This window comes from Daktulosphaira vitifoliae, unplaced genomic scaffold (assembly GCF_025091365.1).
Source record: "Daktulosphaira vitifoliae isolate Bord-2020 unplaced genomic scaffold, ASM2509136v1 Scaffold_2, whole genome shotgun sequence".
Lineage (NCBI taxonomy): Eukaryota > Metazoa > Arthropoda > Insecta > Hemiptera > Phylloxeridae > Daktulosphaira > Daktulosphaira vitifoliae.
In genome coordinates, this window is record NW_026099573.1 from 30099068 (window position 1) to 30115750 (window position 16683).

At 26.6% G+C, this 16683-nt stretch overlaps 2 protein-coding genes and 2 non-coding genes across 6 annotated transcripts in view; 2 read left to right on the top strand and 2 right to left on the bottom strand.

Moving 5' to 3' along the window:
- LOC126897246 (limbic system-associated membrane protein-like) overlaps window positions 1-16683 on the bottom strand; it is a 228785-nt gene that overhangs the window by 140832 nt on the left and 71270 nt on the right. The window lies entirely within an intron of this gene.
- Window positions 6572-11123, top strand: LOC126897264 (uncharacterized). Of its 3 annotated transcripts, XM_050670756.1 has the most exons (4): window positions 6572-7180; window positions 9271-9454; window positions 9549-9619; window positions 9698-11123. In XM_050670756.1, the coding sequence occupies exon 4, from the start codon at window positions 9756-9758 to the stop codon at window positions 10950-10952; it is 1197 nt and encodes a 398-aa protein (XP_050526713.1). In that variant the 5' UTR covers window positions 6572-7180; window positions 9271-9454; window positions 9549-9619; window positions 9698-9755; the 3' UTR covers window positions 10953-11123. The 3 variants fall into 3 exon arrangements, with proteins under 3 accessions (XP_050526713.1, XP_050526712.1, XP_050526714.1); XM_050670755.1 differs by having other exon boundaries at window positions 9549-11123; XM_050670757.1 differs by having other exon boundaries at window positions 6572-6747; window positions 9549-11123.
- Window positions 7404-7477, bottom strand: Trnan-guu (transfer RNA asparagine (anticodon GUU)). Its single transcript has one exon. It is a non-coding gene; the product is annotated as a tRNA-Asn (tRNA).
- Window positions 16236-16309, top strand: Trnan-guu (transfer RNA asparagine (anticodon GUU)). Its single transcript has one exon. It is a non-coding gene; the product is annotated as a tRNA-Asn (tRNA).

Below are 16683 nucleotides of genomic sequence, written 5' to 3' on the forward strand. Positions count from 1 at the left end.
TGATTTTTCAAAGTGCGATCAAAGAAATTTAATTAATATCTACTAATACAAAGAAAGCGTGGTTATTCTTCCATACTTAGTGTAAATACCGCGACAATGGTAGTAGTAAACAAAGTGTATTGTTTATTTAACGGCAATACAAAGTTTTTATTAAGTTATATTCGACTAATAATTAAAAATTTAGTGAGTAATATGAACTTAAATAATAAATCTTTTTTTTTTACAATATCAAAGAAAATGAATTTTAAAGTTCAACATAAGTGGAAATAATAGAAATTTTTATGAGAAATATTTTTTATTTATTAAAAAATAATTAATTGAAATATTTATTTGATTTTAATATTGAAATAACAAAATTGTTTTACAGGAAATTCTTATAATATTTGTACAATGTTTGTCTAGAATATATTTGTATAATACAAAAATATTAAATATTAAAAAATCAGTTTACTCTTAATTATCTTGGAAAATGTTAATGATTCTCACGAAATTTATGAAGTTAACTTTTAGGTGAAAGTTTATATAAATTATGGACACTTAATGGACTAAACAAAAAGTGTTTAATATTATTTTTAGTCATTGTTGTAACAAAGTAATCACAACAATGACTGATAACGCAATTAAAAAATAAATAAATTCATCAAAATAAGACAGGAATAGTTAATATAATACCAGCTTATTTTTCTTTCTTCTCCATTTTTTCTTATTATTATATTCTTTTCTGTGCTTGAAATGAACTTTACAGTTGAAATTACACCCTTGAGCAATTAGTTTGTAACGCAACACCTTATAATAAAATAATTAAAGAAACGATTTTCTTCGGATGTTATCCTACCCTTTTAAAAGTATTTATAATGTCATAATAAATAAAACAATTGTGACAGTCAAATCTTCTAGTTTTTTTTTTTCATTAATTTGGATTCATTTAATCGCTCTAAAAAAACATATTAACTAACTTAAAAAGATTAGAAGTTTTCTCTGTAATTATTTATACATTTTTATGTATCAACGTGTTAATTTATTGTATTCAAAAAAGTTAAGACTAGATTGTCTCAACCATTTTTACATATTTCTTAAATATGAACAATAATAGCAGTCATTGATCTATTTTAATAAAACAAAGACTTGTAGACTAATGATACAGCCACACTTGAATAACATTTTAAATTAAGGCTGACTATTTTTAAGGAACTTTGGACATTCAGACATAAGCTTCCCATGAAAAGTCTCAATTTTTCAACAATGATTACCATTCAGTCAAATATATTTGAATATAATACATAGACTCTATAATCTTATTAAAAGATAAAACGAAATATTAATGAGCAACGGTATTATTTAAAAGTACTATAGAATCAAGTTCTCATATTATTTATTCGTTTCCGAAATGTAATATAAAATGAATAACAAATAATGGATTTTATACAACTTTATTGAATTCAAATAGCACTATTGTTATATTTTATTACATCATAATGTATAAGTTCATTTCTGAATTTCATATCATATTATTTTCTTTGCCAATTTATTTTTAATTTTATAATGTTATTACTTCTCACTATTTTTTCTATTAGTTGGCCAAGTTTATTATCATTAAGCGACTAATGGGTACAAAATAAAATTTAAACATAATAACTAAATATTTGTCTAAACTGCATAGAACTTTAGTGATGGGGCTGTGAATTATATGCATTTATAAATTTTGTTTGAGCCACTTTGAATAATTCCAAGTTTGTGTAATTGTGTTGTAGCATTATATAGTAACGCAACGATATTTTTCATTTTTGGAAGAATTAACCCCTTCAATTATCCCACAACTAATACATTAAAAAAAACACTTTCGGAAGTTGAAAACCTATTATATTTATTACTATTATATGGTCTAAATAAAATTTGGACAGTTCGATAACCAGTATAATGTAATCGCATCGTTCAAGTTTAAAACTACAAATAAAAAAATATATTTAAACCAATATTTAATAATTTATGTACTTACAAATATATTTACTTATTAATAAACTGTATTACAAACTGCAACTTACCTGCAAAAAAAAAAAAATTAACATTAAAATAGTAAATTTGATTTTAATAAATAGAAAATACATTTTATATATTTTGATAGAAAATTAAATTTAACTTTTTACTCATAATGGTTTAGGATTTTTTTTTGCTTTGTATGAAATTAGGTATAACTAAATAAGAGAATTAATTTATATAATGCTAAAAATAACACCATTAAAAACTCTTGTACAGTTCAGGCATTTCAATCCATTAACACAATGTAAGAAATTGTATTTTTTTGCATAACATGAACATGTATATAACATTGTACTTACATCCAGACGGTTGCACTATGTACACTCTGTTGTAAAAATAATAATGTGTACATATATACATTTTATTATTAAGAAAAGTTTTTTTTTTTTAACTATACATTTCCACTAAGAAGGATTTATGGTTTGTTTGTCGTTTTACTTTGGCAAAAATATGAGAATATACCAAGGGAAAACGATGTAACGCCACTACCATCGTTTAATCGGTCGTGAATAGTGGATAGCTTCCATCTTCATTTAGAAAGACCAAGCAATAACAAGAGGGTGGCATTTTGATTTCAATGTGATTATAATACAGAGAACAAGTTGATTTGATATCATAAACAAGAAAGGGATCGCCTATAACTCACGAAAAAGGCCAATTTATTATTTTTACAATTGCAATATATTCAAAGACGATAATGAATTCACCGGAGAGTCGTTCCAGGATGGTCCAAATGAGTTTAGGAATAATCATTACAATAGTGAGAGCTCGTAGAACATGATTTTCCGGAAAATGAAAAGGTCATTATTTTGAGGTGACGAACTGTATCGTGACAAAACGCCCTTTTATCGTTTACGCATAATCACTCATTCAGTTACACTGTGTAGCTGCACAGGATTTCCATACATCAATATTCATCGTTTCTAAAGAGCTAAAGAGTGTGTAGCTACAGCCAAGTGAATACACGATTGACATTCACTATGTTAGGATATTTATAGTTGAATCTAGTCTAGACTTCTTAACGAAAATGTCAATGTTTCAAAAAAATAATAAAAAATAAAACCTTGTTGTTCAAAATAAGTATTAAAATATTCATAAAAGCTTGTCAACTGAAAATTTTATTTGTGATTTTCCAATATATCGCTTTTAAGTGTTATTGCAATTTTTTCCGACTATACAATCAAAAAAATTCGTGAGAATTTATTTTATTTTTCTACTACAACCCCAAGGCGATCATTAAGACGAGCAGCCAACCATTGTTAAAAAGTGGCATTTTCTCTTTGTATAATAACTGGCGTTGTCTTACTGTTAACATTCGTAATGATCATTTGCACTACTCCCTACAGTTACCAATAACCAAAATAATAAGTCCGGAGTCTATACAACACAGAATTCAATGCAATTGTTAAAATAAAAACACGCCCTTAAAGAAGACGACAAAATTATTTCATGGTCCGTTGAATCCAATTAAATATCACATAAATCAAGCAAATTTCTTACAATAACGCTTACAAAAACAGTAATTTCTACAATAGTTAATTTCACTAATCTTTAGTTAAGTTTGATTGAAATAATATCTATATCTAATCATTGGTACTGTCAGACAGTAGATAATACACTGACATTCTTTTGCTTATATAATTAACTAAAAAGTTACAAGCGTATAGAGAAGATTGTAACACCTTAATGTAATCTTATACCTTTAACAATAATCAAATAAACTATAAACCATCTTTGTAATTTACAAGTAAACTTATAAAATAATACAATTATAAAATGTCATACAGTAAACTAGTAAGATACGGTTTAGTTTTGATATTTATATGCTTCTAATGCAAAATATATGGCCATTTTCAAATATTATTCAAAGCACACGTCTTATTTGGACAATGTTGTTAGATCAATAAACTAATTGCTCGATATATAGTAGCTGAAATGCCTAATTCAATTAAATGGTTCAGTTAGAAAAAAATAACGAAATTGTGAAATGTCAATATGAACTGAATACCAATGCACACAGAACGTCTCTTGTAGTGGATCACGATTTGTCCCGAACTCGTGTACACATAGACCGCAATATTACCACGCGGTCAATTAGCTTGAAGTACAGCACAAAGTCCCACCAGAGGATTTTCGATTATCCAGAGGATTGCGTGCAGGGTTTATGAGATTGGATGGATACCAACATTACATTCAATAGATATAAGGTAAGTACACGCAGAGTATTCAATTAAATAAAAAGTAATGTTAATCTAATAATTCATTTGCAAATATTTGAACTAAATATGTAGTTAAAAAGGATTAAAAAAAAAAAAATCTGTATATTATAGCTGCGCGTACATCAAAATAATATGATTGAAAAAATTTATTTTGTGGATTGTTTACTATAAAATTGAATATCATGATTAAACATTTATTTTATAGCACATACAAGAACCAATTATAACATTGTGATACATTTTGGTTGTGTGTTTCATTATGCTGACCTATAATTATTATAATTAACCGCAATTCAACCCATTAAGGTATACGAGCAAAGTCATGTTTAAATGAGATAACACACTAGTAAGTTAATTAACTTAGCGGTGACAAGATTTAGTGTAAAGATATAAATGCATCACTGAAATGATATTTTATACGAGTTAATTTATCTGTGGGATGTTTGTTAATGTACCCACGCACAAAATTATATGTTAGTACATATTAAAGAGTTTATGCAAGAACTAAAATCTTATCATGATTCTTTAAAAACATTCATAAATGTTAAATTCATTTTAATATTTAAGACATGCAATTTAAATTAATGTTTAAAATGGTACAATTGCAAGTAAAACTATTCCCTTATCGAACTTTGTTCTAGTACTTAAACTGCATTGTTTATTTATTCAAAATCTAATGCAACATGTGATTGCCATGTGATGCTTGCAATATTTATATAGTTTGATAATTATTTCTGCGTGATAAAAGCGCATTATTAACGCCAACTTAATATTTTAGTGTAGTGTACTTAAATAAATCTTTCAGGAGCGAGGCGTGTTTTAAAAACACGTGACGAAAACATAAGTCCATGTCACGAGGTCAAATGAGATTTCACGTGCAAATTACTTCAATGTTTAGTGTACGTCCGTAATCGAAAACTATACCTTGTTGGTGGTTTACTAGTATTTCTTGTCGTTTGAAAACCTAAAAAAAGCTAATTATCATGTTTTGTACAGCATAGATTTTACAGTATACTGACAATGTTTTAGCTGCAATATAAAGTACAAAAAATTTCTGAAAATTTAGCAAAACGATGACCATTATGTTAAACTGTCGGCATTTATTGACGAGTGCATCAATAATGTAGTTTTATTTAAAAAAATTCTATTGCACTGACGTTTATGAGTTCAATAGGCTAATATGATAAACTATAAAGTAAATGGGTCTTCCAGTGGCTAGCACTATGAAAAACACGTCATAAACAGAGATGTATAAAATAATTTATAATACTACAATAATTACAGACATAATGACATGTAATCGCTTTGAACGCTTCAATATCCTAATAAGAGTAATAATTCACATTTTGTTATTCATTATAGTTATAGCGTACCAACGTCATATTCTTCCATAATAATGCAAATTTAACAGGGTATCGATAACAGAACAAAAGAAAAACCTTCAAAAGTTTTCAGACATAAAAAAAAATATACTATTGTAAGAAGATAAGTAATATCATAGTTGTTATAAAGTCTTGTAAAACACCAAAATGAAAATTATTGAGAATACAAAGAATGCAACAATAGATAAAATAAGCTTCATGTTATTTAACAAGGTAAAACTTATATCATATATCAAAATAATAATAATTGGAATGTACTATTATGAAAAGAAGCTTATAGGAATAGTTTTTTTTGCATAACAAGTGCTTGTTCGTAAAGTGAATTTAATAGTTGATTGATGTAATTTCAACGTATGAATAGAAATTAGTGTTGGGAAAACACTTGAAATAATCATATTTTACTATTTAAAATGTAAAATTCACTTTTCTCACGAGACATCCAAGGTCAATTTTTAAAATAAATGACTTTTTAAATTTTCCATAGTAACGTTTGAAAGTGTTGTCACATGGGAACTACAGATCTTTTAATGGTTTAATTCTAAAAACTTTAATTTCATTGAACTTGTAAACTTTTAATAAGCAAATTTATTTCTTCTTGCGTTAAAATCCAATGGAATAGTAAACACTATGATTATGGTAAATGTCAATAATAATAAAATTTTTAGTAGGATATTTTAAATTTTTTTTTAATGCTAATTTGAGCTATTTGATGTAAAATTTATCTATAAAATAAAATGACATTACAAAATGGCATTCCTTATGTTCATATAAATCACAAATTTTAATACAATACAGTTTTTCTTTTTATTCGTCGCCATAAAGATGTGATAGTATAGTTAAATATTCCAGATAAAATTTATTTTCTATTGAATATTTAAAACGTTTTAGGAGTCAACGACACTGAACAACTCCAATATTGTCTATCTTTTTATATTTACTCATTATTTGTCATTTTTATTTACACATTAGGAATATGGAAATTATTTTTTTACTATTTTGCAGAAATATATAGTTACCGTTTTTAATTTTGTATTGAAGTTCATTTTTATGAGTAAACGTGACCGATATTAAATGTTCCCATAGAAATTTTTTTTCAAAAGTAATACTAGGTAAGTTTTATATTTTGACGGAACGCCTTCATTGAATTTCATCTCGAAAAAACTCGTCCCATAAGACATCTCAGCAAGTGTTGTGTACATGATGTGCATTTATACTGTAGGCAACCATATTTTCATAATATGCACTACACAAGTGTTTTTCGTTACAGTACATCTTGATTTTATAAAACATTTATTCACACACTAGTTAATATTACAGCAAAAATTCTGAGCAGATTTTATAAGCCAAAATAGGCAATCAAAATAGTTTCAAAATGGATACGAAAGACTGAAAAAATAAGTAAATGTATGAACACTATTCTGAGATGTAACACAACAACGATAAGAGGAAAAAACACTTTCAAAAAAGTGTTTAAATAAATATTTAGTTTGTCACGCATTGTGCCTTTAAAAAACAAGAAAGTCCAAGCACAATTTCACTTGGGTAAATCCTACTAAGTATTATAATGCCCAGATGTTGTAGTAAAATCATTTTTAAAGATTAAAAGTTACCTTTTAAGGGTTCTTTTCATTAAGTAGCGTTATACTTATGTACACAATAATGATAGGAAATTTTCGCACCAAAACAGAGAGTTGGCAATAATCTAATAATTTATAAATGTTAATTTGTAAATTTTAATTATTTGTAAAAATTTCATAAAATTAAACGCCCCCGGGTGGGCTCGAACCACCAACCTTTCGGTTAACAGCCGAACGCGCTAGCCAATTGCGCCACGGAGGCTCTTATGTACTAAAGATTAAATGAAATTAACATAAATTGTAAAAAATTAAAGCTCTTTACAAATATTAATGGCACTATTATTAACGTTTAAGAAATTTTATGTGCATTCAGCTGTTAGTATTCATGACGTTTGATAAAATTAACGTCATTGATAGATAATAAAATAATGGTATAACACAATTTTTTTAGGAAATTTTATGGCATCGAGTCAATATTTAGTTATAAATATTATTTTCAAAATTCATTACGGTTTTGTCTTTTTAAAATATCGTTTCAAAGTTAAAATTATCCACTATTTGTTTTAAAAAATTCCAAATCCATAATTTTGTTATGATAATATGAACTGTTCATAATCATTTAAAATTATTCCTTGAATCTTTGTGAATTTAACATTTCTTATTTACTACTATAAAAATGTTTTTCGTTAGGTGTAGCAAATAATTTAAAACGTACATTTTTACACATTTAGTTCTCGATTGGTTTGAAAAATTAAGTAGGCGAACGTTGATACTTGGAAAAAAGGTTGCTTATGAGTTATCATTACATGTGTACAACCTCATTCGCATATTATATTAAAAGAACTATTTCATTTTAAGTTTTTAGAAACTTGTTTCATTTTATAACGACTTTGAGTTAACACCAACTAAAGGTAATAATTTTCTTTTGAACACTCTAACTGCTATTACAGAAGTGTTGTTTTTGAAAAAAAGTTACAGTCATGTCCGCCCAATTGCATGTCAAGTTTTCTTTTCTGTTATTTTTAACTAGAAATTATGTAGCTATGCACACAATCAGAACAATCTGTGATAATATTTTGTTATAATTTAAACGCAATTTATAATACATGTTTGAGCACAGAAAAGCACACAAGGTGTCTAAGACTAAATTTTAAAGTGTGAAATATTTTAATCTTAGATGAGGTTTCATGTATTTAAAGTACATAAAATATTACATCGTTTTAATTGTACGTATTAAATTATTAGAAAAACATTGTAATATTATAAAAATTAGAAAATTGTTATAATTATTAAACTTTATAGGGAAAATTAAATCAGGCGTAGGATTATTAAGTTAAAAAATATAATAAAATAACATGAAAAAAATAAAAATATTATTTTGACAACCAAGAATAAATATACTTAGCCAAATTATGTAAACTTTACCATATCTATTCTAACGTTAATGGTAATTTTTACTAACTTAATTTCACATTTTAAATATAAAATACGTAATTTGAAAAAACATAAAAAAATTTTTAATTTTGCACTTTTTTATTACATATATATTTATTTAGTTTTAAGTATTCTTATGTAAATCATGTAATTTTACAGCAATTTTACTTTTTTTTTAACTATTCCGTCAAAAACGTTAAAATTCAAAACGTTTGAAAAAATTACTATATCCAAAATTACTTTCAGTAATTGGCTATTAAAAATGATTGCTCAAATGTTTCATATTGACAATTCTTGTATGATCAAAAGTTATTAATAGAAATAAATATATAATATAGGAAATGTTTTCCTTTGGTGCGTATTTTAAATTTAATATTATTTGTCATGAACAAATAGTTAATTTAAAAATTATTTTATATTTTAAACAATAATATAAAATCGTTTTTACTTTTTAAAATATTAAATTTATTTTTTATACAAAAGTAATTAAATATAAGTTGTAATGGATAAAACATTGATTTATCTATATTCAATATATGGATATATATATTTATTGATACATCATCATAACTATATTTGCTGTTTGAATTATACAACAAACATATTATTTTGTTTCTATAGAAAAAGTAAATTTTCTCCAGAAATTTGTAAAAATTAATCTTCAAATGGCTTTAACTTAAATAAATGAATATCAGTAGTTCTTTATATAAATCAAATAAAATGAGTCGAAGACTGTACATCGGAAATTGTTTACTCGTGTTTGGTATAATAATTGTAACTTATACTGAAAAAACCAATCAAGCAAGTAAAGAATATAAATTCATTTTGTTTTGAACAATAACGAATAGTTAAAATTAAAGACAAAATTTATTTGCTTGTTATTGTGTAACATGTTTTAGTGTGTCTAACAAATAAACGGGTGTTATCCAATTTCCTAAATTAATTGCACTTGATTTTGTACGAATCATCAGTTAAGTAAACATTAAAAATTTTATGAAATTTTTCTGATGCTACTGCTATTAACAAAACTATATGTTATTGTTCATAGATATGATATAATATTTGAAAAGTTTTGGCCGTAAATTACAGAAACGACAACGGATGAAATGTGTAAAGAGCCAAATACAGCTACTACAGACAATCCACAGTATACAGTAACTGATCCCACACGATGTTACAAAATTAAGTACACCACTCCGAGAAAAACTACTAAACCGTGGACCCCTAAGACAAAAAGATGTCCTCGTGTATCAGAACCTCCAACGGAAGAAGAACCTTCGTCGACTAGACACCCAGAACAGGATTGCAGTAAAGCAAAGAAAGCGAAAATTACAAAAAAAAAAGATTTGTTCGAAGACGATATAATCACTGAGAAAAGTCCTACTAAGCCAATTGTTTTCACCGTTACAAATTGGATGAACCCTTCAATGTCTGGGATTCGCCAGTCAGCGCTAACATCCACGGGAAATATTAAAGAAAAAATGTTCCCTACCTCAATCAATTCGTTTCGGAAAATTCAACGAAAAGAAATACCTGTAGGAGCCAACCAAAATAAAAAAACAACAATGCTAATTGCGCTTGACCACGATGCTACTATAACCAAATACAAATACAGAGAAGTGAAGTTCCCGAGAACTTGGATTTGGACGTCACAGAAAATGTCTACGGAAGCATTCAAACAACAAGACATGACTAATGATATTAACCCAATAAATTTTAAGAATAAAAAAGATAGTTTTTCTAAACATAATGATAATTTGTCCGAAAATATTGATCTGTTAAAATCGGACGTGACAGCGCAAAATGCAGCAGCGAATATTGTCGACCTAATAGAAAATAATCGTGACTGCAGTTTTATGAAATCGAAAAAAACTGATTCGGTAGGAACCGCGATGAACGCAAAAACGTCACGGAATGTCACAATGCCTTACATTAAAGTATCTTTTAATAGTCCAAATATTGTTAATGCCGTTAAATATGACGGAAATCAAAAACAATACAGTACACAGTTGACAGATATTAATCCTTCTGTGGCCAGAGTTAATGTCCTAATTGCAGCTATAGCTAGTAAATTAAATTCTGTAGGGAGCAAAAACCGTGAACACACATCGCCTACCTGGCCAAAGCTCAAGAACATTGGTTTTGCACTACCATCAAGTCGTTTCCTACCGGACTCGAACATTTTGTCTGTTTTGCCAGTGAAAACCGACCAACAGCAAATTACTCCAACTTTTTCTAAGTATCCCTTGTATTACGTGCCGGTATTGCGGGGCTCTATTCACAAAAAATCGAACGACTTATGACCCCAAAGTCCTAAAGCTAATTTAAACAAAATTTCATTTTAAGAATGCGTTTCAATTTATTTAAATTTTGTTTTTTGCTTATACACAATATCGATTTTTATTTTTTTAGTTCCATTTGTCCGAATTGTTTGCTTTAATTTTATTTTAGAAATAAATCGTCAATAAATAATGGTTAATTTATTAATTATATAGAAATAAGGACCTTCAAAAATCATTAATTTAACCGATAATCCATAATTATTATTATTATTTTATTAACATGGATATAATTATTGTTATTATAACACAAAATATATTCAATTTATATAGATTATTATTATTTATTCATGATTATTTTAATGCTGAATTTTCAAAATACGTTCTGATTATTGTATATTTTATTAACATTACTTAATTAAAAAAATGTTCCTTGGTGTTATTCCTTTCTGTCATATAATGGCATAAAATGTACATGATCGTATGTTATATATAAATTGTTATTTCGCGCATAATTTTTAACTATTAATTTATATCTAGTTGATAGCAAAATGTTCTGACGTATAAGTATAGAAGATACATTTATTATAACGCATAATATGACTTATTACTCTGGAAAACATGATTTGCATTATTTTAGGCGGGGAAAAGAAACGGTTTTGTACTGTAAAACAGCATATATTTCATTAAAAAGGGGACAAATTATCGATGCGTGACTTTAACAAAATTATGGAATGACTACAAATAAAATCTCAAGCGAACAATTAAATTGTGTTGTATTAAATGGACTTCTTCAACCAAAATTTATTTGGTTCAAATTGAACGTGAATAAATAATATTGATTTAGATGTCACGGCCGGAATTCTTAATGCATTACGTTAAAATCGTGACTAAAAAATCGTCCTTTTCATTGAAATAACAGAAATTGTTACGAACATTGATCAATAAAATGTTAATTAGTGACTCTCACAAAATAGTAGCCCCTAGCTGAGAACCATCAATAGTAAAATGTTATGTATTCCGGATGATTGTAACGATTTGGGGGTGAAAATGCCAAGTCATTTCCAACGGTCTCGTTGCAGTCTCTTGCTACTCTAGTGATTCGACCAGTACAATCCTAACTAATTGCTCGTTTACGACGTGATACAATATCCTTGTCCATATATTTATTCGTATAGCTCCACACGTGTTTGATATATTAAAAGATATTGTAATTTACGCTTATACTTAAGCGATACCAGACAAGCGCAACGGACACTTCCGACTGGCATGACTCACGCGAATGACTGGCGAATTTCAATTTCTATGTGGTCTCGACAAAATAGTGTAACTGACGTTACGTTCGATTCGAACAAGCGACGTGTTAGGTGGTGAACACAACATTCGTGTATCAGTCACTAAACCACCACTCTTGCCACTTCGTTTACTTACCTAAACCACCGCCCTTCCCACCTCCGACCATATGTTCTCGTGAATTAATGAACTGTTCGGTGACGACTGGATAAGGTGGCGAGCACAAAAAAATACAATGTTAACAGTAAAAGGGAGAAAGAAGGGTATACAACAATAGTGGGCACACAACGCAATACAAAGCAATAAAAATAATTAACTAATCTAATATATTGATGCAGAATTGACAATGCGTTTTAGTGAAATCAATAATGCAAAAGACTAATGAGCTCAGTGTAATTATTTGCCATGGGTTTTTTTTATTAATATATTTTTCATTTGTTAATATGATCATTTCGTTCATTTTACTATAATTTGCTGACAAAATTTTCATCAAATTTAAATTATCTTAATAAAAAAAAGTAATTTAATTTTTAGAAGAAATTGATGAATTATTCCATAAACGACATCTATTTCCTTAATTACAGCTTGATTAGTAGTTTCTTTGATTTATAAGTATAATATATGAATAAATACTAATTACAGTCAGTATATTTAGTATGAAATTTATAATCAATAATTTAGTATTGTAATTTTTACTGAGAAAATATAAAAAATTATAATATATTTGTATATTTTGTTAAATCTATGGTAAACATGTATCAAAATTGTAACTATGAATTTACCAAATTAAATACAGTATTTCAGGATCATTTACAAAACTTAAGATGAAAAAGTTGAGTTTTGTAAAAAATTTGATATTTTGAATCCCCCCAGTGGGTAGGTAAAGGGTCAGATTATCATACAATTTATATCAAATTAAAATAAAACACGTAAGGTGTTTATATACAACAAATTATTTTGATTCGTTCATTTTTCAAACAGTCATGGCAGTTTTAAGTACCAAAATATCATTGATTTTTTACTCAAAAATTTCATTTTTTTGTTCAATTTTGACGGTTATTTGCACATAGGAGAAAAGGTGTCGGGACAAATTGTTTTTTTTTTAACTTATAGTACTTATTGTAAGCTTTAATTTAACATATGTTTAAAGAACGTAGTATTTTCGGAATTTTTCAAATTTTGAACACCACCATGTGAGCAAGTTAAGTGTTAGATTTTCAAAAAAATGACATCAAATGAAAGGGAAATATCTAAGGTTTCTATATAAGAAAAATTATTTTAATTCATTCATTTTTCAATAAATGATAGCAATTTTTAGAAAAAAGTGAAATCATAATTTTTGGGTGATTTTCGCTATTTATGGGGAACGATAAAATTTGTTTTAATTTTTGAGGATAATGTTTTCAACTAGATACACTTTTTGATCTTTTGACGTATCTTTGGGAAAAATCGGTCTAGTAAGAGCTGAGAAAATGTAGTGACAGACACAAAAAAAAAATAAATGAATAAAAACATCATGGTAAAATTAATACCTTCTCAGCTTCGTATCGAAGCTAAAACATATTACTATACAATTAAAAAAAATATATATTATATTTCAGTTATAAATCGATAACAAAATTTTAGTTATGAAATATTATTTTTTGTTTACATCAAAGAAAAAACTGTAATATAATAAATCTTTTATAATTAAAAGTATGAAACCTACGGAATTTGTTGATAATTTTATAATTTACAACTTATTAGTAATAAGCTATATGTTAATATTATTAACTTATATTGTGTATATTGATAATAAATTGAGATTTATCTAAGATTATTCATCGTTTCAATTAAATGTTAATTTTAATAAAAACCCCAATAAAACTATACAAGTTCAAAATCTTGATAAAACTCACTTTGAGTTAAGTAGATAATCGAAGAGCTCTAATAAAAAACCAAAATCCTCGACCAAATATCACTATAGTTTGTTTGACTATAGTTTCTTTTGTGGACTATTTTTCAATGAAAAGTTCTATATACTAATTCTACGTTGCAGAAAGCCTCAAAATAAAAATAATCCACCGGAAATATTCAGATTGCAATAAATTTAATAAAACTTAAGGAACGTCATAAATTTTTATAGTAGCAATAAAAATAATAAATATAATATATATGTAAATATTTATTTTGTCGTTTAGTATAACCAATCATCAAACTTTTAATTTTTTTTTACTATCGTTCTTTAAGTATATGAGTTCTTTGCTTTTTATTAAGTAAAAAAATCTCTTAAAAATAAAAACGTGTATATTAAAACATTTGAAACGACATAAAAAGGCCAAATAGTTATACTTATAAAACACTTATAGCTCAAATATATCTATAAATAATTATTTTTAACTTTTAGACATTAAGAAAATTTAACAGTGCATTGATTGAATAGATTTATTTTTATTTTTTGATTGTTTCTGGATTTATAGAGTAGAAAAGAATTTAAAAAAAAAGTAAAATTTAATCGCATAATATACACCTTTTTTAGTTTTGATATAACTGCAATAGAAGTAGAAATTTTATTCGTCAACGTTAAATACTTTCACCTTAAGGAGGAGTTATCTCGATTATTGTAAGGTGTACTTCCATTTGTTGACACACCTATCAAAAAGGCTATTGTTTGAAGTATTTCTATTTTGAAAAAAGGTTAATTATCTTGTAACACTACACTATTTCCCTCCAAATTAAGAACTTTCATCTTATGGATTTCATATAACATTTTATCGACGGTAATCGCTATTCACAGAATACGCAGCATTTATTGTCAATTATATTTGTATTTATTTATAGCATCATCATAAAAAAACAATGAGCTACTTTTATTTGTAATCCCTCAACATGTGAATTAATACAAAAAATTTGAAACTTAAATGTTTTATTTATAAAAAAAGAAATAAAGTTATATTAAAATTTCCAATGCTATTAACTATTAAAATAAAATCTCAAACATTTTATTAAATTAAAAATATCGTGTTTATTTGAAAAATCAAAGTTTACACCCTCACAAGGCATCAGGAATGAACGTAAAACATAGCCAATAATTCAAGAATATCATGTATTTAAAGTTACCCAAAAAACATATGTATAAATTATTTCTATTCTGTGAGTAATAGTGGGGTTATGATAAAAAAACCACTGTGTTTATATTTCATAATGCATCTTATAAAAATTCAAGTAAAATTATAAATTCAATAGAAATTCTTTCATAATATTAATTTCAAAGGTATGATATGCGTTACACAACCATTTTACTTCCCGATCGGCGATTTGTAAAAAATAAATTGTATAATAGTTTTTGAATGAATAGTAAATAAAACTTGAAGTTCACCTCTAGTGAACAGTGATCTTCTAAAAAAAAAATTTAATTCCAAAATTATCAGAACAATTTTTAATATTTCAGTCGATATTAAGTGTTATATGAAATCTAAAAGATTAAAATTCATAATTTGGAGGGAAACAGTGTAGTGTTACTAGATAACTAACCTTATTTCAAAATGGAAATACTCGAAACAATAGCCATTTTTATAGGTGTGTCAACAAATGGAAGCATGTCTTACAATAATCGAGATAACTCCTCCTTGAGATGAAAGTATTTAACGTTGACCAGTAAGACGAATAAAATTTTTGTTTTATTTTTATCATTACACATTATTTTACCGCACTCTTCTTCTAATTTACATTTAAAAATTTTAATAACTTAATAAAGTTAACACCCTTAAAAGGTATAAAGGATATTCAAAAAATATTTAATAATTGATAAATCGAGAATTATATGATACTAAAAAACACCAAAAAGAATTTTCTTAACACAATTATTATTTTAAGAGAAATCAAGTAGCTAATTTTTAGAAAATCATTATTTATATATATACATTTATTATGAGTTTCTCATGAAAATGACAATAAAAATGTTATTTTAGTTATAGTTGAGTTATACAATTACAGTTGATTCATAAGCTCTAAAAACCGGTTCCATCAGTGTGAGCCTCCGTGGCGCAATTGGCTAGCGCGTTCGGCTGTTAACCGAAAGGTTGGTGGTTCGAGCCCACCCGGGGGCGTACATTTTTTACATAAATTTTCTTAATAAATTTAAAGTAAGTTCACATAAAAAAAATTAAACACAGCAACTAATTAAATTCCCATAGGTAAATGAAGTACCAAATCGCTGGTACGAAATTTTTTTTTTACTCTGACAAAGAACGTTTTAAATAATTGGTATGCACAAAGTACCTAAGATTTTAAAATGGAAAACGTTTTTAAATTATAAGAAAACGCCTTCAACTTCCAAGATTTTTCATCGTGTATAGAGTTCATACCCCTGCATCTGTTTAAATGTAGCCCGTTTTCTTTTTTTTGTTCTTTGTTCTAAAAACGCTATTACAATAAGTGTATTATTATAAAGGTTTTAGGCCGATTTAAAACACCTGTTAGT